At 60.3% G+C, this 21314-nt stretch overlaps 1 protein-coding gene across 3 annotated transcripts in view; it reads left to right on the forward strand.

Annotated features, from left to right (window-relative positions):
- The first annotated feature begins 3154 nt into the window (after positions 1 to 3154).
- COL11A2 (collagen type XI alpha 2 chain) overlaps positions 3155 to 21314 on the forward strand; it is a 71282-nt gene continuing 53122 nt past the window's right edge. The window contains exons 1-9 of one of the 3 annotated variants that reach the window (XM_077324506.1): positions 3155 to 3285; positions 7985 to 8152; positions 12962 to 13172; positions 14344 to 14506; positions 14590 to 14727; positions 17429 to 17713; positions 18284 to 18430; positions 19017 to 19181; positions 21177 to 21236. In XM_077324506.1, the coding sequence (XP_077180621.1) occupies positions 3228 to 3285; positions 7985 to 8152; positions 12962 to 13172; positions 14344 to 14506; positions 14590 to 14727; positions 17429 to 17713; positions 18284 to 18430; positions 19017 to 19181; positions 21177 to 21236 (1395 nt within the window). In that variant the 5' untranslated portion in view covers positions 3155 to 3227. The remainder of the gene's footprint in view (positions 3286 to 7984; positions 8153 to 12961; positions 13173 to 14343; positions 14507 to 14589; positions 14728 to 17428; positions 17714 to 18283; positions 18431 to 19016; positions 19182 to 21176; positions 21237 to 21314) is intronic. The other 2 variants (XM_077324507.1, XM_077324509.1) reach the window with 2 other exon arrangements.

A 21314-nucleotide genomic window follows, 5' to 3' on the forward strand; every position in this document is an offset into this window, starting at 1 on the left:
CGGCCTCCAGGGGGGCTGTGCGCGGCTGGGGGTTTCTTGGGGGGGGGGGGCTTGCCGGAATACCAGCGGGAGATGTTGGAGGCTCCGCCGCTGGCGCCGCCTGCCCCACTCTCCTTGGTGTGCTCCCCCCCCCCCCGCAGGGGAGCGGCAGGTATATTGCCGCCTCCCCGCACTATGGGGCTTTCCTGGGGGGGGGGATCTGGGGCGCCCTCCTGGGTTAACGGGCCGGGTGGGGGGCGGTGTTTTCTGCTGCCGCTGAGTTGCTTCAGCCCCTCCGAGGTGCAGGAAAGGTGCCTCTGAGCATGTGCCGATTCTCGCCTAAGACGGGGCTTCGGCGGCCCCTCCCTCCCTCCCTCGCCCGGCGAATGAACCGCGCAGGAGTCCCGTAAGCTCGAAGAGGCCTGTTGCATCGGGGTGGGGGAGGGCTCCGGTGGCTCCGCCCCCCCTCCGGTGCCCCGGGGTGACCCGGGCCAAAGGCAGGAATGAGCGGCGAGTCCCTCTCCGGCCGGCCGGCCGGTGTTTGCGCAGGGGGCGGGGTGGGGGCAGCCGCCAGGCGCGTACAAAGCAGGGCTTGTTCCCCCCGTCAATGGGGCCTTGTCCGGCCCCTCACCTGGCGGGCCCAGCCTGCCCCGCAGACCCTGCCAGCCTGCGCCGCCCCTCCCGTTGCAGCGGAGTTGGCCGAAGGCACTGTCCCCCCCCCCCCCCGCCGGCGCCTCGGGCCATGTGCAGAGCGCCGCCGCCGCCAGACTCCCGGCAGGACTGGCTGGCCTCCCTCTTTGGGCGAGGCGGTGGTCCCCTGAGCCCCCGCAGTCCGCGCCCCCTCCCACTCGGCGTGCCGGGAGGGTCGCTCCCAACCCGGGAGGGCGTCCCTGATGCGCTGCGCTCTCTTCCGGGGAAACCCTCCCCAGCAAATTGCTCTCGGGCCGGAACGGGCTCAGCAGAAGGGGGGGCCCGGGGGCCTTAGAAGGGGGGTCGGATTTGGCCCTATGCAAGCCGGGAGGGGCACCTGACAGGTAATCCACCCCCCGACCCACTCCGCGCGCCAGGCCGCCGCCCCGTTGCCAGGACCGTGCGAAGGCTCGACGAGCAGCGGGGAGGGGTGAATCTAGCAATAGTCAAGCAGGCTCTCCCCGGGTCCCGTCCATTGCTTCCTCCCAGCCGGGAGCCAAGCTAGGGCCATCTCAGCGGCAAGAAGAGGGTCCCTTCGGCCCCCCCCCCCCGGTCTGGCCTGGCGCAACAGAACCGAACCAAGAGCCCCGAAAGGGCCGAACCCCTGGCCAGACCGGCAGAGAAGGGCATCGCCGGAGGCCTGTCGGAGGGGTGTCGGTAGGCCGCCCCTCTGTTCTCCCCCCGTAAATAGGGAGCGCTGAAGGTGCGCGTGCGTGGGGGGGGGGGAAGCAAAGCTCCTCGGCTACTTCCCGAAGGCGGCGAAGAGCATGTGCAGAGTGCCTTCACACCAGCCTCCTGTGAGGAGAGTGGCGCGGGTTGTGTGCCTGAGAAGAGGGTGCGTGTGTGGTGGGGGAGTGCCGATATAAGCGCCCCCCCGGGTGGGGCCGGTACTGCTGCCCTTTGGCGCCCGGCTACTCAGAAGCGGCAGATTCGAGTTCGAGCCCCGGCCACCTGGCGAACCGGAGTCGTCGAGTTTAATGCGCCGCCCTCCCATGGCACCCGCCGCCGCCGCCCTTGACGCCTCCCAGCAGACACGAGGAGCCGCGGCCCGCTGGGAGGGACAGGAAGGGCCGCGGTCTAATTACAGGCCGGCCGAGGGACCCGGCCGCGCTCTCCGCCCCGCCCGACCCCAGCTGGCCCAGCCCCCCCTCCTCCTCGGAGCCAGGGCTCCCTCTGCGGCCGGGACCCTCGACGCGCCCCTCCCCACTGCAGGCAAGCGCGCCCCAGAGGGCCCCTTTAGGCAACCCCCCCCCCCGAACCTCAGCCCATCTGCGGCCGGGGGGGGGGCGTCCCTGGCTGCCGGCGTTTTGCGCTGCCCCCAGAAGAAGCCGGCCGGGAGGGCTCCGCTCCCCACGAGGAAGGGCGGGGGCGGGGGCGTTAAGTTCCGCACGCGATGGATAAGGCGCTTTCCGCGCACTTCAGAGCCGGGACACTGCCGCTGCAAAAGCTCCTCTTCCGGTGGGCGGCGGAGGGGAGCAGAGGTCGGCCAGGGGGGGGGGGGGGAACGACGACACTCTAGTCTGGAGGGCGTCTGGCCCCGCTGGTGGACCTCCTGGTGGGTTTGGCCCCCGCCCGACGCAAGGCCCCTGGCCTCATCCAGCAGGGCTTCTCCTACCTTCTGAGGCTCGCACTCCAAAGCTCCCGCCTTGAATAAATCTTTGCTGGTCTTAAAGATGCCTGACTGGACTCTGATTTTGTTTTGTTGTGCTTCTTATGCTCTGTCTTTGGGGTGCTTGGGGGTACAGAAGGGAGGGGGCTTTGGAGTTCTGCCCCCCCCCCCCAGTGGACCTCCCTCGGGTCCCTAACCCTCACCCAGCAGGCCTCCTCTGATGTCCGGGGCAGGGATGCGCGGCCTTCTTGGGGCTTGGGGAGGGGGACGACACAGAGGGAAGGGCTCTGGAGTCCTGGCCCTGCTGGGGGACCTCCTGAGGGCCCCTGGGTTTGGCCACCAGGTAACACAGAGTGCTGGAGTGGAGGGCCCTCGGCCTTACTCAACATGGCTTCCCTCCTATTCTGATGTGTCTTCTGGTGATCTTTGGAGGGGGAGCAGAGAGACTTTCTCCCTTCCCCCGAATGAAGAGGGGCCCTCCAGGCGCTCCGCCGGCGCCCTGCCAGTATCCCTGGGGGGGGGGGGGCGATGACCTCTTGTTGCCTCGCCAGCCTGGTCCATCCCCCCACTGGGTGCCTTTCCGGGGAGCAGGCCTTCAGGAGAGCCCTGCGGGAGACACCCGGGCGAGGGGCCCGGCAGGCCTGCCCCTCCCGTCGCAGTTGGGGGCCCACCGAGTCCCTGCCCCCCTCTGCACGCTGCCTGAGCTCCGAGGGGTAGCAGTGAGGGGTAAGAGCAGCGTCCCTCGCGTCGTGCCTGCGGTTGGGCAGGGCTGGGCCTGAGCGGGGGGGGGGCGCCCGGGACGGCTGGGGCTGCGGTGAGGCCAGAGGGCGACGACAACGGCCGCCCCTCCCGGCCAGCTCCTCCCGCCCGCCCGCCCGCCGGCCCGCCTCGGCGGCGCAGCCAGACGGCGGCAGAGGCAGCCAGGGAGCAGGCAGGAGGGAGACGCGCCATGGAGCCGGTCGGCCTGCTGGTGCCGCTGCTGCTCGCCTGCCTGGGAGCCCGAGCAGGTAAGCGGCGGACGCGCCGTCGGCAGTGCGCTTCAGTCGTTGCCGCCGCCCGGGAGGGAGGCTCTCGGCGCCGGGTGTGGGCTGTCCCCAGCGCTGGCGCGCCGCTGCCTTCCCCTCGGCTCCAGCCGCAAGGGGGGACTCGGCTGGGCGCGGACGCTCCGTCCAGGCTCACCGGCTCGTCGCCGGCGGGCTGCATTCTCGACCCGGCACGGGGGGGGGGGGCTTCCTCGGTCGGGAGAGACGGCAAACTACCTGCCGGGGCTCAGCCCGGCCAAGACGCGCGGGTGAAGGCGCCGGGTTCCCGCTGGGCCAGCCCGACGGCGGACAAGGCGGAATAGAGTCCCCGTGTGTGTGTGCGGGGGGGGGGGGGCGCTGCTGGCGGGCCTGGTGGGGTGCAGTCCCTAGATGCAGGTAGGGGACGCAGGCTTGAGAGACAGAGAGCGCGGGCGGGGGTGCTCCCTGGACCCGCCGTGTCTCTGTTAGGAGCAACTAGTTGGAGGCCCCTCACCTGCGCTCTGCCCCCCGGCCCGCGGAAGTCCTGCAGGCCGCCCGGTGCCCGGCAGGGGGCAGGGCAGCGCCACGTGGAGGTGGGGCACGGGGCAAGGGTCGCGGTGCGGGACTTGGGTGCCGGTCGGGGGAGGTCTCCTTCGGGAACCTGAATGGTTGGCCATCGGTCTGCTCGGAAGGCGACTCTCAAAAAGGGTCACTGGAGGAGGACGAGGGGGGGGCGGGGGCGCCATCATTGAGAGCTTTTTTTGGGGGGGGAGCGGGTTCTGCCCAGGATGAACCCGGGCTGCGGGGAGGGGGCTCCCACACCGAAGCATCTCATGCTAGCATGCCACCTCCACCCCCGGGGCACGACCCCTTCTGTGGGTGTGTGTGTGTGGGGGGGGAGGGCTGCCGGTGTTGGACGGGTCGCCTAAGCAGCGCCCGAGGGCGCCTTTCTTCTCCGGCTGCCGCTGCCTGCGGTTTCCTCGGCGGAGCCGTCGAGGGCTGGGCTGGGCTGGGCTGGGCTGCGCTGGTGGGGCCGGCCTTTCCTCCCCCCCCTCCAAGTGGGGCGGATGGGGCTCGGCGGTGCCCAGACAGGGCGGCCTTTGTGCGGGGGAAACAGTGGGCGAGTGTGCGCCGCGCTGGCCGCACGGGCGGGGTCTGTTTGCCTTGGGGGGGGGGGCAGCTCGCAGCGCCTGCTGGGCAGCTTCGCTCCCCCCCTCCGCCCAGGCGGCCGCGTGTGTGGGAGAAGCCAGAGGAGACCCTCCGGTTGGCCGCCCCCCCCCCGTCCCTCCCTCACGTCGAGGTAGAAGGAATGTAGGAGTCGGACCGATGCCGCTTTGAAGGGGAGACGCAGCACCGGTTGGGTTTCTGCTTTCCCCCTCGACCAGGCTTCGCTTGCGCCGCCGGCCTCTTCTTTTCCCTTCCCGGGACCTTCCCTTCTTTGCAGGGGTGGGGGTGGGGGTGGGGGTCGTGAGTCCCCGGCGAAGGAGCAGCAGGAGGAATGACCGGCGGACACCTAAAGGCAGGTCTGTCGCTTGGGCCCTCCCCTGGGCAGGTGGGCCGGCCTGTGATTCTGCCATTCCTTCTTCAGGCCAGAGCGCCTGGGGGCCTCTAAGGCCATTTGCCCATCTCCACGCCCACGCCCCCCCCCCCCGTGTTTCCCTGCCCCCCAGTCTCAGGGTGAGCTTCCCAGCGGGGGCGGGATAAAAAAACTGAGCCAGAAAGGGGGACTCTGGAGGGCCCTTGCTTGGACCAAGGAGCCTGGGGGACTCACCCCCACCCCAGTATTATTATCCTGCCCTTGGTGATGGGGGTGGGAGGAACAGAAGGAATGACATTGGAGCACAGTCCAGCAGAGCTGCCAGCCCAAACTTCCATAAGCTGGCGCAGTCTACCTCAGGGACCTAATCTGAACTTCCTGGTGAGGACAGCAGAAGCCTGGATTCTCTCCACACACACACCCCCCCTAGCTATGCAGTGTTTTGTGGCTGCCCATTGGGCTGAGGTTGAAAAGCTCTGCCATATCTCTGTGCCAAGGAAGAACTGCACCTGTTGAATCCCCACCTTTCAATTCTCTGTGAAAGATACAGGATTAGAAAAGGACAAGCCATTACTCTGGTACAAATTAATGAATTTAGGGGCAATGGAGTGCTCCAAACTAGGAGGATGGGGAAAAGGGAGGCTCATCTGTTGGATTTCTACCTGTCAGGCAGCTTCTAGGGGGATGCCAGACATAGGAGTCACCGTTCTGGCAAATCTTAGGACCAGCTGGGGATTTTCCTACCCCTGTTTCCTACTTCCATCCCCTTGGCAGTTACATGGGGAAGAAGACTGGAATTCTGTAGCCCGCTTTCCACTATCCAAAGGAGCCCCAGGGTGGCTTAGGAACCCCTTTCCCTTCCTCGCTCCACAACAAACCCCCTGGGTGGTAGGTGGGGCTGAGAGAGCTCTTAATCAAGACTTGGTAGCTTTGCCAGTTGAATGTCAGCCTGTCATGAAGCTGTTCAAGGCCCAGGAGTCCAGAAGGACAAAAAGGCCTCCCTTCTCGAGAGGCCACACTGGGGAAGGCCCGCCCCTGTTTGGCCTCCCTCCCGGAAGACTCTTGGCTTGCGGCAGCCCAAAAAGGGAGGCTTAAAATAGCCCTCCCAAGGATAAAAATACTCTCTCAGGCCAGCTCCGTCTCAAAGAGCCCCTTCTGTGCATCTGCCCGGCGGGGGGGGGGGGCAAAATGCCCGTGTGGGGGAAGGCAGGGGGTCTGGTCAGGGAGGTGGAGGTGGAGCTGGCTTTCCCCTTGGGTGCAGGGCCCAAGGCAGGACTCGCACCCAGGCCATTGCGGGTCAAGAGCGGCCGCCAGGAAAACGAACCCCAGAGCCCCCTCCCCACTGGCAGTGGCTGTGTGGCTTCTTGGGGGCTGACGGCCCCAGAGGTCTGTGGGGTTCCTCCTCCAGCGCCAGGGGCCAGGTTCCCTGGGCCAGTTCAGGGGCACTTTGGGGCTGGGAGGCAAAAGGTCTCCTTCTCAGCCAGCGCCCCTGCAAGGATCCAAATTGTTCTGACCCACAAAGCCACCGAAGAGATGGCCACGTGTGCAGCATCCCTCCTTCTCTGGAACTTGAGTCACACTGGGGGTCCTCAAGGTGCCCCCGGCCTCCAGGCCAGCAGCCAACAAGGGCCAAACCCTGCTCCATTCCAGAACCATCACTTGCTTGACGTCCTTCCGTTAGACCCCTCCCCACCCAACGAGGACCCAAAGTGTGTGGCGTAGGGGGCCACAACCTCCCTGGCGGGGGGGGGGGCAGGGTTGCCAGACCCAGGTTGGAGAACTGGAGATTCGGGGAGGACAGAGCCCCCTTTCTAAAGCTCTTTGTAGTCTGGAGAGGAGCTGCAATTCCAGGGGATCCCCAGGCCCCCCCTGGAGGATGGCATTCCTGAACCTTTGTGGGGCACAAGGCCACCGAGTCTCCCCTCCCAAGCAGGCCTTTTCTCTGGGGAGGGGCGCTGACCTGGAGGGCCTGCAGTGGAGCTATAATTCCAGGGAGTCCCCAGGTCTCACCTGGAGGTTGGCATGCCTAGCCTGACCTAATTCTCCTTATTCTCTGGTTTGCCCTCACATCAGCCCTGTGAGGCAGGTCAGGTGAGGTTTGGCCCCTGGGTGCCCCAGCGGGTGGGGCTGGCCTGATCCAGCTTTGTTTCTCTGAGCTTCTTCTTCTGCTGCTGCTGCTCCCTGCTGGGTCGGTCACCTTCCAAGTGGACGTGCTCCTGTAATTCCCACCTGCGGCATCGGCCCCTGGGGACAGGAAGGGCGCTGGCTTGGGGGGGGTCACTGTGTGCCCAGTCACAGCCCCCCCCCCCGGCCACACTCTTTCCTGCGGCACAGGAGGCTCCTTTCTGAACTTGGGCTGTTGGAGCCGAAGGAAGGACGTGTGTGTGCCCCCCCCCCCCACCATCAGTTTGCAGGACAGCCCCCCCCCCCCCAGCTTCAGAAGCCGGCAGCAGGATAAATAAACTGCTGCAGGGAGGGAGTCGCCCCTGTCCAGGTTGTTTTCTGTCCTGCTGGCATCTCACGCCTAAGGGGGGGGGGGCTCCTGGTTACATTTTGGTGCACCCTAGTGGGTGTGTGTGGTTGGCATGGGACCTGTCTCCGCATGGGTGCATGGCATGCTCACGTGGGGTCTGTGCCAGGAGTTCCTTCCTTCCCTCCCTCCTTCCCTGTGTATATATGTGCTCCCACCTGTCCCATTTGTGCCCTGGATCCTTGTAGAGCAGCAGCCTGAGCCCCTGCAAAAAGGGAGATTGGTATCCCGATCTAGAGGGTTGCACCTGGGGTGGAGACCCCATCGAATGAGGCTGGAGCAGAAGCCCCCTCCCTATTCCATCTCGGGGACAGGGGTTTCCCTCCCTCCTTCCTGGGGAAGCTCCCCCTCCCCACAACTGCCCCTCAGCCTCACCTGGAGGAGGGGGAGGGGGGGTTCAGCTCCCTCCCCTCTGCCACACCTGGCTTTAGTTACACCACCGGTCTGCTGCCTTGGGGGGTCCAGGCAGAGGAAGCCTGGGGTGGGGGCCGAGGGGTGTGGTGGGGGCCCTGGAGGAGGGTGGGGCTGGTGGGAGGAGAGCCAGGGGCTGTGGTGGGGCAGCTGGCCAGCCTGGCTCCTCCACTCTCTCTCCCCCCTCCCTCCCCCCCTGAATTGGTCTTCTTCTCCCCCCCCCCCAGCGGATCCAGTGGATGTCCTGAAAGTGCTGCAGCTGCAGTCTCTGCCCCAAGGGGTGCGCAAAGCAACCGGCTTCTGCCCCAAGAGGCGCTCAGGAGCGGGGCCAGATGTGGCCTACCGGATATCGAGGCAGGCCCAGATTAGCGCTCCCACACGGCAGCTCTTCCCAGGTGAGCTCAGGGGGCTGGGGGGGAGGGGAGGGGCCTGATGCTTCTACGGGGGGGGGGAGGCAGATGCAGGGGCCTCCTTCCGCATTGGGGGGGGACTTCCCTCGGTGTGGCTGTGGCCAGTGGGGGGGGGGCCAGTCTTCCAAATCTATCATTCTATGATTCAGTATGTAAGGCCGTTGCCGGTCGTGTTTCTTGTTTATCCCAATCAAGTATAGAACTGTGGATTCCTCAGTGTGGACCCAGAAGAAGAAAGGAAATCATGAGGCACAATGATGCCGTAGTCTTCTCTGTGCTTATAAGTCAAAAGGTTGTAACATAAAGTCTAAATGGTCAAACATAAAGAGTCAACCAAAACAGGATCCTAGGTTAAGTGACCCACTTTCTGTTTTATCTTCATCAGTGGTTGCTCTTCCAATATATTGTCACAGTAGTAGTTGTAGTATCACATTGGCAAAATGCTCATAATCACCTGGGGATTTCATAAAGTGCCCCTTTATGAAATCCCCAGGTGATTATGAGCATCTTGTTTATCCCAGGCGAGGGCTCATCACAGGAAGGGGCCAAATCACTGACGTTACTGTTCACAGGCCCCAACCAAATGCCTGGCAGAAGGGCTCCCTCTTGTTTGTTTGTTTGTTTATTTCTTTATTTATTTTTCACAATTATATACCGCCCTCCCCAAAGGCTCAGGGCGGTTTACATGGAACTGAAGAAACTATACATGAAACATTACATTTAACTAATTATAACATTAATGTTATTAACTGATAATAACAAAATAACTATATAACATTAAACAATAATACAACAGATCCAGGAGTCTTAGTGGATTTCTGGCGGGGGAGAGGGAGGGGGGGCAGGGGCCCTGCTGATGTTGTTGATTGATTGTGCCTGGCCTCAACCAAACTGCCTGGCGGAAGAGCTCCCTTTTGCAGGCCCTGCGGAACTGTTTAAGCTCCGTCAGGGCCCTGATCTTCTCTGGGAGCCCGTTCCACCGGGGGGGGGGGGGCAGGACAGAGAAGGCTCAGGCCCTGGTTGAGGCCAGGCGGGCTTCTTTAGGGCCAGGGACCATCAGCCGGTTGGTGGTCTTGCAGGCCCTTCAAAACTCAGCCAGCTCTTGAGGGGCCTGCAGTGCTTCCCGGTGCTTATTCCGCCAGGTGGGGGCCAGGACTGAAAAGGCCCTGGCCCTGGCCCTGGCCCTGGCCCTGGCCCTGGCCCTGGCCCTGGCCCTGGCCCTGGCCCTGGCCCTGGCCCTGGCCCTGGCCCTGGCCCTGGCCCTGGCCCTGGCCCTGGCTGAGGCCTAACCAATGAAATCTGGGGATTCGGAGGTCCTGATACGCAGACTGCTGTAATGTTATAACGCCACGATAATAATAATAGTGCTGCTTAAGTTCAGTCTTAAAGTCTATATACCGTTTGACCTGAAAAAGACTGCAGTATTCATTCAAACTAAATGCCCCTTCCCTGCCGCAGGGATGTGTTTGGAGAGCTCCAGCGTGATGTTCCAGGCCTGTTCACAGAGTCATTAACTGGTGGGGAGAAGAGGGAGCAGCTTTTTATTCTGACGGGCCTCTTACACTAAGGAGGACGGCTCTCCAGCGGCAGGGCTCACAGGCCGGGAAGGCGCTGCCCTTTCCCATCCACACTGGTGACCTCACCCCGCCTTGCTCCCATCCTTCCCTAGAGGTAGCTGGAAGGCACACCTGGAAGGAACGGCCGACCACGGGCGGAAGATGTGGGAACCCTTCTGGGAGGGCCCGGGAGCACCCCTGTGCTGTCTGGCAAGCAGAGAGACGGCCTCCCTCTCCGGGGCCTCTAAGCCTGAGCAGAGCTCAGATTGTGTGCAGGGGGGACCCCCACGGGGGGGGGGCGGCGTTGTGTCCCCCTTTCCCAGTCCTCCCACCTTGTGGCCTCAGAGAATACCTGATCAGCAAGAGGTCGTCTAGTCCTGCCCCCTGTCTCCCCACTGCAGCCTAGCTGAGACCCCCCCAATGCGTGGAGACTACTGTTAGGTCCCCCCCTCAAGCGGCTAGTCAGAGGTACACTATCTCTGAATATGGAAGCTCCATTTTGGAATTGTGACTGATAGCTACCGATGGACAGTCCCTCCATAAGCCTTCCTGTTCACCATTTGAGCCTGGGGCCAGCCTCATATCTTGTGCCAGCGAGCTCTGGAAGTTGATTCGGCATCGAAGGGCTTCTTTTTCCGCATCCCTGTTCTTGGTTCCATTGTTACGGGAGAGGGAGATAAATGCCCCCCTCTGTCTTCTCCCCCCACCCCCCACACACACTTGGTTTTAGAAACCTCAGTCATGTCCCTTCCTTGGTCTGTCTCTTTTCCTATTCTGAAAAGCTTGTGGGTCTTCGGAAGGCTTCCCAGCCCCTGGAAACTGGACACCCAGGAGTAAAAGCTGTGTGTGTGTGTGTGTGTGTGTGTGTGTGTGTGAGAGAGAGAGAGAGAGCATCCTCTGGGCATGGAATTGGGGACACTGTTGCAGGGATTGGTGAGCTTCCTGCATTGGGCATGGGGTCGGGCTAGATGACCCTGGAGGTCCCTTCCCACTTTAGGATTCTGAGAGTCTATCATTCTATGAAGAAGTAATGTCAGATATAGAGAAAGTGCAGAAGGAAGAAGAGTAAAAGAGGCGTTGGTTCTTATATGTTGCTTTTCTCTACCCAAAGGAGTCTCCAACCGGCATACTCTCGCCTTCCTTTCCTCTCCCCATGACACCCTGTGAGAAGGTGGGGCTGAGAGAGCTCTGAGAGAACTGGGATAGGCCCAAGGTCACCCAGATAGCTGCACATGGAGGAGTGAGATTGGTTAATCGAACGCGGTTCTCCAGTTCAGAGTCCCCTACTCTTAACCACAACACCAAAAAGAGCAGGGAGTTTTTCCTGTCCATTATTTTTTTAAATATACTTTTAAAAAAGAACAAAAATACAGAAGCCTAAAGAAAAGGAGAAAGATAAATATAATGTAATTTCCAAGTTCCTTGATGACAAAGACGTCCTTCCCTTCTCCTTTTATGACCCGACCCCTCCTTCTGCCCGTCTATCCTTCCTATCTCTCAGTCCCTCCCAGCCCAGCCTGACTTTTTGGGAGGAAATCCAATATTGTGATGCTCTGTGGAGGGACTGTGATACAACAATTCATTCTTATGATGAATAAGATTCTTATGATGAAACAGAATCCTAGAATTGGAAGGGACCTCCAGGGTCATCTAGTCCAACCCCCTGCACAATGCAGGACACTCTCAACTACCTGCCCACCCACAGTGGCCCCAATTTCATGGCCAAGTTACCCCCCCCCCAACAAAGATCTCCAGAATCCAGCCTGGCCTGGAGGGCCAACATATATACCATACCATGACAAACTCAGATCATGGTCTACAGCAACGCTGCACGTCCAATATCAGAAAATCACAATAACGGTTATATATGTATATTATGTACATGGATACATATTTATAGTGTTATATTATGTAAACCACCCTGAGACGGGTAACAGAGAGGGGTGGTATAGAAACCATGAAATAGAATAAAAATAAATAATCAAAGAACGTGTGCATTATCCTTATCCATGGTTCCTCTTCCATGGTTCCTGTATATATTTGTGAAATGCCTCTGTGGGAGGAGTGTGTCCCGGGTGTCCAATTTGAATAAGGGCCAATCAGGGTGTGGCACAGCTGCCCACACCCTGATTGGGCCAGCCCCTTGGCTCGCCTCCTTCACAGGGGGCCTATTATGGGGAGAGGAAGGGAAGGCAATTTTAAACTGCTGAGAGACACCCGAGGCCTGCTGGGTGACTGTGGGCCATTCCCAGTTCTCTCAAGATAAGGGGCTACAGTGAAAGAAGCATTCGGGCACATAACATTATATCAACAGTAAAAAAAAAAAGAAGACAGAAAGAGCAGGGCCACAGAACTGGGAGGAATTGGTTGTCATGTAATCTTCCCCTAAGAAGAGTCTCCAGTCTGATTTGCCCTTCACATATCTGAAGCCAGGGCTCTGGAAAGCTCATCTGTAGCCACTATGCCACAATTCCCAAACATTCCACACCACAGGTTCTTCACACCCATCCCTCCACACCCATGCCCTCATTTGCCGCCACCACAACCCCCCCCCCCCACAACACACACGCATTCAACCTCATGCCCTTACAGACTGGACAACCCCTCCCCTTCCTCTTCCCAATGCCAAGCCCTCTCTGTCTTCAACACTCTTTTCCTTTCTACCTCCCTCTCCCTTTGCTGTTCCCCTCCGCTGGCGCCCATTGCATCAGGTACAACAGACTTTAATTCTAGTTCTATAATAAGATGTATAAATATCATATTTTTAGTTGCTCAGTCTTTCAGTCCTGAGCTTGCTTTGGAGGTAGTGATTTGAGACCCCCCCTCTCGCAAGACTTTCCATGGTGGTCTGCCATAGCCTGCGTAGAGATCCTGGCCTTCTGCCTGGGGGGGGGGGGATGTCTCCAGAGCAATTGCTTGCTTATCTTCTGAAATACGATGAAGTCAGGTCAGGTCTAGAGTGGTGCCAGTTAATCCAATCCTGAGGTGGATTCTCCGGCAGTGGGCAATTCTCCATGCGGGGTAAGAAGCGGGTGGGGACCCCATGAAATCTGGTAGCTTGGCATCCATGGCATCAGGGTGACCTTCCCCCCCCCTTGGCCTAAGCCTCAGGCTGCCATGTTCTGGGCTTCTGGAGGCTCCTGTGCCTTCTCCGGCAGCCGTCAGGATGTGCTGTAATCTGAAGAATAGCCATACTGCCCCGTTGCTACGTGGCCTCAGCCTGCCTTTGCCTCCCCAGGTAAATTCCCCGAGGACTTCTCCATCCTGGCACTGGTGAAACCCAAGGCCGGCCTGCAAGCCTTCTTGCTCTCCATCTACAACCAGCACGGCACCCAGCAGCTGGGGGTGGAGCTGGGCCGCTCCCCCGTCTTCCTCTACGAGGACCAGAATGGCCGTCCGGCCCCTGAGGACTACCCCATCTTCCGTGGCGTCAACCTGGCTGACGGCAAGTGAGTGGCTGCCCTCCTCCTCCTCCTCCCCGCCCAGGAGAGCTTGCTGAAGCAGAACCCGAGCGGGAAGGACAGCTCTTCACGGATCAGGCCCCAAAGTGCAGCCACTGATGGGCCAGCCTCTGGGCGTTGCTGTCAAGGAATTGGAAGGGGGGCCGGTCCAGGCGACCCTTCCAAGTGCCAACAGAGGGGCCCGCTTGTGGCCTGGCCAGGGGTTATGCAGGCCTGGGTGGCTGTGGGAGACGGAGGAACACAACAGAAGGAAAGTTCATGGTGAACTTGTTCTGTCCTTTTTGAAGTGAGGCCCCCAGCAGGGCTGCAGGTGAGGCCTGACCCGTGCGGTATTCCTAGTGGGGCTAGGACATCTCTTGATTTCAGTGGGATGCCTCTCAGTTGCTTTGGGATTTACAGGATTCAGGAATAATTTGGGTAATTGTCTGTCCTTGTGTTTCTGGAAGAAGGTTGGAGAAATCAATTTCTGCTTTTCACTTTGCAGGCTACATCGTTGCCTCTTTTATTTCTAAAAAAACATAATTGCCAGTTGATAACAGTGCTTTAGCAATTTAAAATAGAAATTACCAATGGAAAAGGGGTTCTCAATTCCCCCCCCCCCGGACTCCCACCTCCCAACACTCATTATTGGTTGTTTTATGAATGTCCGTAGCAGGACGCCAGAGTCGAAGCCCCAGGGGGCAGCTAGGAGGGGTCACGAAGCCGGCCTTGCATTGCAGTGCGGGAAAAGTCCTTTGGCTAAAGACAGGGAAGGGGGGAGAAAAGACGGGGTTGTCCGGCCCAGGGACATGGCACAGTCCTGCTGGTGGGGGAGTCCAGGGGGAGAGGGCATAGCATCCGCATCCAGGCAAGGGAGCGGGGAGGGTAACGTAGCCCTCGCCTGGGTGGCCCAGGCTGGCCTGATCTCATGGGGGGCTAAGTGGGGTCGGCCCTGCTCAGTCTTTGGATGAGAGAGAGCCCCCTCCCCAGCAATGGCCAACCCCTGCTGAACATCTCTTGCTTGGACCCCGACAGGGGCAGGGATCACTGAAGTCTGGCTCTTCCTGCTTGAGGGTCCCTGTGTTCGGTCTCCGTTTCTGCCCACCTGTGCAGGGGAGTCGTCTCTCTGCCTCGGGCACAGCCCCTCCATGCCCCTCCTCTTCCTGTCCCCCCTCCCCAGGTGGCACCGAGTGGCTCTGAGCGTGAGCAAGAAGCAGGTGACCCTCTTCCTGGACTGCAAGAAGAAGATGTCGCGGCCCCTGCCGCGGGGCAACCAGCCGCTCATCGACACCCGCGGGATCACCGTCTTTGGCACCCGCCTCCTGGACGAGGAGGTCTTCGAGGTAAGGCCCCTCCCGGCCAGCCCCACGCCCTACCGTGCACGGGGGGGGGGTCCAGTGTAGCTCACCCCCTTCTCTGCCCGCAGGGCGACATCCAGCAGCTGCTGATCTCCAACAGCCCCCAGGCAGCCTACGACTACTGCGAACACTACAGCCCGGACTGCGAGGAGGGGCCCCACAAGCCCCAGGCCCAGGAAGCCCAGCAGAGGCCCAGCAGACCCCAGGTGGGCAGGAGGGAGGCGAGGGAACGGGGGGGGGGGTGAGGAGGAGGGCTCATCGTCCCTCCCCCCTACCAGTGTGCACGCCTGGGGCCAGTCTGCAAAGGCCCTGCTCCCCACAGGGAGTGGAAGTAGCCCTCAGTGTGGCGCAAAAGCCCCCCTGCCACAGGAGGTGCATTTAGGTGTGAGGAGCACATGGGAGAGGACTAGGTGGCCTCATCCCCAAGGGCTGGTCCCTGCCGAATCAGGCCCAGGTGCAGCCGGGCTCCCACACTGGGTGCCCACAGTCCAAGGCCTCCCAACGGGCAGGGAACCCCATGTTGCTTCTTGGCACTTGGATTCAGACATTTAGTCCCTCTGAATGTGGAGGTTCCCCTCAGGTCACTTGTTTTTGTTTTAGAAACGGAATTGCCACTTTGGAGTTTATCTCTGTAATCTTGCCAGATGCACAGTCCCTGTTTGCCCACTCAGGAGTTGGCATTTGAGCTGCTCTCTGCATGTGAAGACCTCTATCCCGTTCTGAGTAGACCTTCGGAGATTGCAGAGCCCATGATGCAGTGTGACTGACAAATGCAGGCACTCAGCAGCATTCAGGGCCCTGTGTGAAAACTGATCTGTTAGCCTAGTGCAGACGAGACCACAGCTCTCTTGCTGGACTGGCTTTCTGTGGAAATCGTGGCTGTGTAAACAGAGGGCCGGCTTCATGGTGAATCCAACTGGGTGGGAAGATGGGGGGGGGGGGGAGGCTGCAGTTTCCCAAAAAGCAGGTCATACATTCATTTTTATCTGTAAGATTTGAGCTCCGTTTTCTGTCCAGAAGGGATGTGGCAAAGTCCTTCCTCCCAAAGGCAGTCGGTGCCAGCAGGGGGATGGTGGGTCGGCCCTCCTTTTTGGACGGTGGTGGCTGGGCCCCATGCAGGACCGGCCACCAGAGATATGGGATGTGGGAGTTTTCTGTAGGGAGCGTCTGGTGCAGAGGCTGAGAAGCCAAGTCTGTCCGGGCTCCTGGGGGCAACCAGGCACAGCTTGGGATGGAAACCTGCCCCCTTTGCTCAGGCGAGGTCTTCCCTCTCCAGCGGCTCGTTCCCGTGTGTCTGCCACGTCCAGAGCGTGCAGCCTGTGCCTCCACGGACGGACGGACGGACGGACGGACGGGGGGGGGGTACGTTCTTTGACGCTGACGTCGCTGTTCTTACCTTCCTGGCCAACGTCAGGAGCTTTCCCGTGGGTGCCACTCACGTCGCCGGGCAAACCCTGCTCAGCCACAAAGGCAGCCCGTTTCCCCAGGAGCAGAATTTGCCCAGCGTTTGTAAAAAACATTTCCTTCCAGCGTCGTTTTTCACAGATAAACTTCCAGATGACACACATAGCAGTTCTCTCTGTCCCGTTTTCCAGAGAGCGTCCCTCTCTTTGGACGAGTTTTTAAAAGGCCTTTGAAAATTGTTCTTAGCGGGCTCAGATGTTGGGGGGGGGACCTCTCCTCCCTGGGGCAGAGCAGGCTCCTGGCAGGCACCAACCACTCCCCCCCCCCCCCAATCTCGGGTACACGTCTCTGACAGAGGCTGAGTCCAGGGCCAGTTCTGAGACCCACAAAGTTTCATTCTGGGCGGAAGGATTTGTGTGCAGGAGGCTCCTTCGAGAAAGCTTCGGCCCAGAATTACACGTGGGTTCCTGGCCCAGCAGACTGGGTTCTGCTGATTCAGACCCACCTACCTGCAGGAGATTTAACCCTTCCACACCCAAAGATGCCAGGCCGGGCTGCCCCCCCCACCCCCCCCCCCCGCTGGAAACGGCTTTGTTATTCATCATCTTTATTTTTATAGCCCAGCTTTCCCTGCTGCCTCCTCAGGGGGTAACAGGGGAGTATACAACTGTAGGATTACATGGATAACAGCCTTACAGTTTTACATTTATACACACTGATGATATATACACCGTGTGGCAGCAAAAACATGACACACTTCCTAAGAGTTACGTCGTTGGCGCTCAGCGCAGCCGTGCAGCCCCTGAGTGCTAGAAGAGCAGGGGAGTCAGCAGGAAGCCGCTTCCAGGCTCACAAAGGGCCTCCCCCGTGGACTGGAGGGTGGTCTCCACTCTGTGCAGCTCCACTCTGTGCTTCCACGAAAGTGGGAGGAGGCTGGCGGTGGTGGAGGTGAAGGCCCCTCCCTGGGAGGGCATCACGGGGGGCCCCTCTTAGGCGATGAGCAGGGGGGAGGCGTGGGGCGGGTGAGGGCATGAGCAAGGGTCACACAGAGGGGCATTTGCTTCCTCTACACTCAGGAGTGGAGCCCAGGGCGGGTAGGCAGCTCCCGGCTCCCTTCCGTGGCCTTTCTTGTGGCCCAGGGAGGGCCCCTGTGCTGCTGCTGCTGCTGGGCGGGCCCTTCTGGAGCCCTCCCCAGCAGACTTCCTCCTGATCCAGCGTGGATCACTGGAGTTGGGTGCTGGTTTTGCACAGGGTTGGCTCTCTGGACTCAACCCACACTAACAGCAGCGTCCTCTGCGCATGGTCAGGTGCAAGACGGACTCCGGGGCCTGGACGTAGGCGGGGAGGGCAGAGGTGGTGGGAGCGGGTGGGGGGTGGGCTGAGGGGTCCGGCTGTGCAGGACTCACCTTCCTCTTTGTCTTTGCTTCCTGTGCTTCTCTCCTTCATCTCCCGCCTCACCGTCTTCATCGCCACGAACTCCTCTCCCACCACCATCGTCACTAGAAAGCGGCCAAGGCCAAGACCCCCGCCGCCAAACCCACACTGAAGCAGCCCCAGAAACGCCAGCTGATGGGCACCGCGCCCTCCTATGCCAAGACGGGGATCAAACCCAAGAAAGACCCCAGCCCCTCGAAATACCCCAGCAACGGGAAATCCTACAGCGGGGGCAGCGCCAAGGCGGCTTCGGCAGGCAAAGCCTCTGCCACGAAAAACTCCCCGGGCAAAAGCGGGAACCAGGCCTATGCTGGCACCGGGGGAGCCCGGAGGCCGGGCAACAGCTACCAGCAGGTAGAGCAAGAGGGAAGGAGGCCGGCTGGTGCTGGGCACAGCCTGGGCATCCTGCGGGAGTCCAGGAATGCTGCCCTACCCCCCCCCCACCCATACCAGTGTCTCTGTGTGTCTCCCCTCCCCCCTGTGTGCACCAGTGTCTCTGTTAACTGTGCCCTGCATGTTCCCCAAACACGGGGTGTCGGGAAGCTGTCCCAGGCAAGGGAAATGGCGCGGCAGGAAACTTGTGGCCCCTGCCATCCCCTCGCTCCGTGTCCTGGCTCTGCATTTCCCTTGCGCCTCCCTTCCCGAACATGCCCCCCCCCCCATACAGTGCTGGCTTCCTTATTCCAGTGAGAAATATGGTTCTGCCCCCGTGCCCAGATCTATTTGCTCCATGGCGGGAAAGATGATCTGGGACACGGGACCCTCCTCTTCTGCCTCCCGGCTCAAGAGAACGTGCTTGCACTAATGGTACCTCTCTCTCCCCCCGTCTCGTTTTTCTCCTGTTCACTGATTCCACCCGTCTCCATCCGCCCCCTCTGCTCCCACCGATCTGCCCTCTGCCTGTCCTTCCACCCACACCCCAAGGACGTGGGCCTGCTTCCCACCGAGGAGTCCTGGGGGGCTCACGAATACTCTGACCACAGCCCCCCACCAGACACCAAAGGCACCTATTGGGACGAGAGCCCCACAGGGGAGGCGTCCCCTCCAGCACCTGCGTCGCCCCAGGGAGAGGTAACCCTCCGCCCCCCGTACCAAGCATGCGATCGGAGTGGGAGGATGGCGCTAGAGCAGGGCCCCCCCAAATGGGGCCCAGACAGAATTTTGATTGGCTACGAGAGATCTGACCGGCTCGTGCCGTTTCCCCCCCTAAAACTGTTGCTGTGGTGGTAGCTACCACCAGGACACAAGGATGGTGTGGTGGCCATTTTGGGGCAGCCATCCTGGGGCTGGCTCAGTTTCCTGTGGCAGCCATTTTGGAGGCAGCCATCTTGGGACTGGTTCTGTTTCCAGCAGCTGCCCTTTTGGGGCCATGGCCACCTCTGCCAGAATTCCAGCAAGGCTCCCAACGGGTGGGTTCCCTGCTCTGGAGGGAGTGACCTCCTGACCGCTCGGGAAAGAGAACGGTGGACCGAAGAGGCCTGTGGTGGTCCGGGAAGGGTGGTGGGCAGGATCCGGTGCTCTTCCAGGGCCCCCTGGGAAGTGGTGCAAAGTGGTGCTGATCCGAATGCCAGGGAGGGCCCTGGAGGGGCTTCTGGGAGGGGCTTGGCCCCTGGTCTCCAGTAACGCATTGTTGGGTTCCTGTCTTGGGGGTCGTCAGGAGGAAGTGTTCGGCCCCCATCCTGGCCAGGAGGCCGCGTTTGCAGAAGAGGAAGGGCCCGGAGCAGGGCCGGAGTACGGATATGGCGTGACTCCTTATGACGAGGGGGCCGAGTTGTCGGAACTGGGCCCCGTGCTTTCGGCTGAGACCCCACCCGGCAGAGGCGTAAGTGGGGCGCTGCCCCTTCCAGTAGGCTCAGGGGGCATTTCTGCCACCCTCTCTTTCCTCTTGTGCCAGGGTGCTGCTGTGTCCTCTTGTCTTGAGGAACTGTTTCCTCGTGGTTGCGGTTGTTGTTGAGTGCTGTGATGTCACTTCCTCCTGCTGTTGGCTGCCATCCAGATTGGCTGCTGGCTCATCCAACCAACGTCCTCTGTCTGTTTGTTACTGTCGTTCAGTTGGTGCCGTTGGCTGCTAAGTGGCAACGTCTCTTCCTGCTCAGTTGTCTTGTTTGCAGTGTGTAGCTCTTGGTGTCCATTGTTGTGTGTCAGCTGTTCCTCCCGTTTGTGGCTGTGGCTTCCGCTTGTTTTCGTTGCTTCCTGTTCAGGGTTGCCTGTTGCTGGCTTCTTCTGTGTCACTTCCTGTTAGAACCTGTCATTTCCTGTCACTCTTCTGTGGGGGAGGGGCCGCTTCCTGTCCTATGTGAGACCACTTCCTGTTTGCAGTGGGGACCCTGAACTTTTCTCCTGTCCTCATTTCCTGCTGTGGTTGGTGGCTGATGCTTCCCACGTGGCTGACGGCTATCCATTTTCAGCTGTTGACTTCTGACGGATTCCTGTTTGCTCGATTCCTCTTTCCCATGATGTCATCAGTGCCCCCAAGTGAAGTCACTTCCTGTGACGATATCTCCTGCCATTCTTTGCCCGTTGGTATTTCTAGCGATCACGGTGAGGTTGGTGCTGAGGAGGGCTGCCCTCCTGGCAACAGAAGCACTGAGCCTGTTCAGCTCTGCAGGACTTTTTGGGGGGTGGCCGTCTTTCCCAGGATGGTCCTAGTGCTGGCCTCAATTACTGATTTGGGGGATGGGCAGAAGCCCCCAAATGGGACACGGTAAATTGCATGCCACGCTGCCATCTTGGAAGGGTGCCTCTAGGGAAGGGTATAACTGTAGAAATAAATAAATAAATAAATAAAGGGTGCCCCCCAGCCCTGAATCCCCCTCAAGACCTCATCTTCACATGTCTGTCTACAGCAGGAGTGGCCAAACGAGATGTCCATGCTGGCAAGGGCTCATGGGAATTGTAGTCCATGGATATCTGGAGAGCCACCCCTGGACAGGAATCTCCACGATCTGGAGTGAGGAGGGGGCTTTGAGGAGGTGGGAGACACCGGTGGGCACTTCCACACATGCTAAAGGGCGCAGTTTTAATCCACTTCAGCGACTCTTTGCAAATGGATGCTGCCATTTCACACGGGAAGATACCGATGCGAAGCACACTGAAAAGGGATTGGAAGCACATTATTTCGAGTGTGTGGAAATGCCAACCAGCATTTTGCTGCTTTTTTGGGGTGGGGGAGCCACCCCGAAGAACAAACAGGAAGCATTTAGACCCTCTCTCACAGGACATCGCAAAATCAACCCTGGAGGTGTTTCTGCTGGGAGCTCTGCAGGGAGGCCCAAAGTCTAGGGATCGTGGCGCCCCACACCCCATTCCCACCTGTGTTTCTCTGGGAGGGGGAGTCCTTGCCCACCATGGGTTCCATCTTGCCCAGACTGACCTGGCCTTCACCGCTGAGTTAATTGCTCCTCAGTGACGGTCATGACGGAAGCAGAGCCTGGTCGGGTGGGCCTCAGGGACCAGATTTCAAGACATCATCCATGCCAGAGTTACTCTCCGCAGGCCACCCTCCCTCAATATGAGCACCTAGGATTTCATGTGACTTGCACTGTGATAGTAAGGCCTGGGCCATGCGTAGCCATGGAGGTCCCTTGCCCCAGCAGGAATTTAAAAAGTGATGCACCTGAAAACAAGCTGCCAAAGTCACCGAAAATATGAACAAGGGTATCAGTGGGAGGCAGGCAGGGAGGGAGGCCCGCTTAGCTGTGGTGCCTTGCGGAGGAGGCCTGTGAGGGCACGGGGGGGGGGGGGGGGACAGGCCAGGGGGGTGGCCCCACTATACTCACCGGACCCCTCTTGCCGGTTACATGTGTGTCACCCACAGGCAGTGCGAGGCGCCCGTGGCTACAAAGGAGAGAAGGGGGAACCAGCGGTCATCGAACCGGTAGGTCTTGGGGAGGGAAGGGTCTGGCCCTGGGCTGGGGAGGGTGGTGTTGGAATGATACACAAGTACACGGAGCTG

This window comes from Paroedura picta, chromosome 3 (genome assembly GCF_049243985.1).
Source record: "Paroedura picta isolate Pp20150507F chromosome 3, Ppicta_v3.0, whole genome shotgun sequence".
Classification (NCBI taxonomy): domain Eukaryota; kingdom Metazoa; phylum Chordata; class Lepidosauria; order Squamata; family Gekkonidae; genus Paroedura; species Paroedura picta.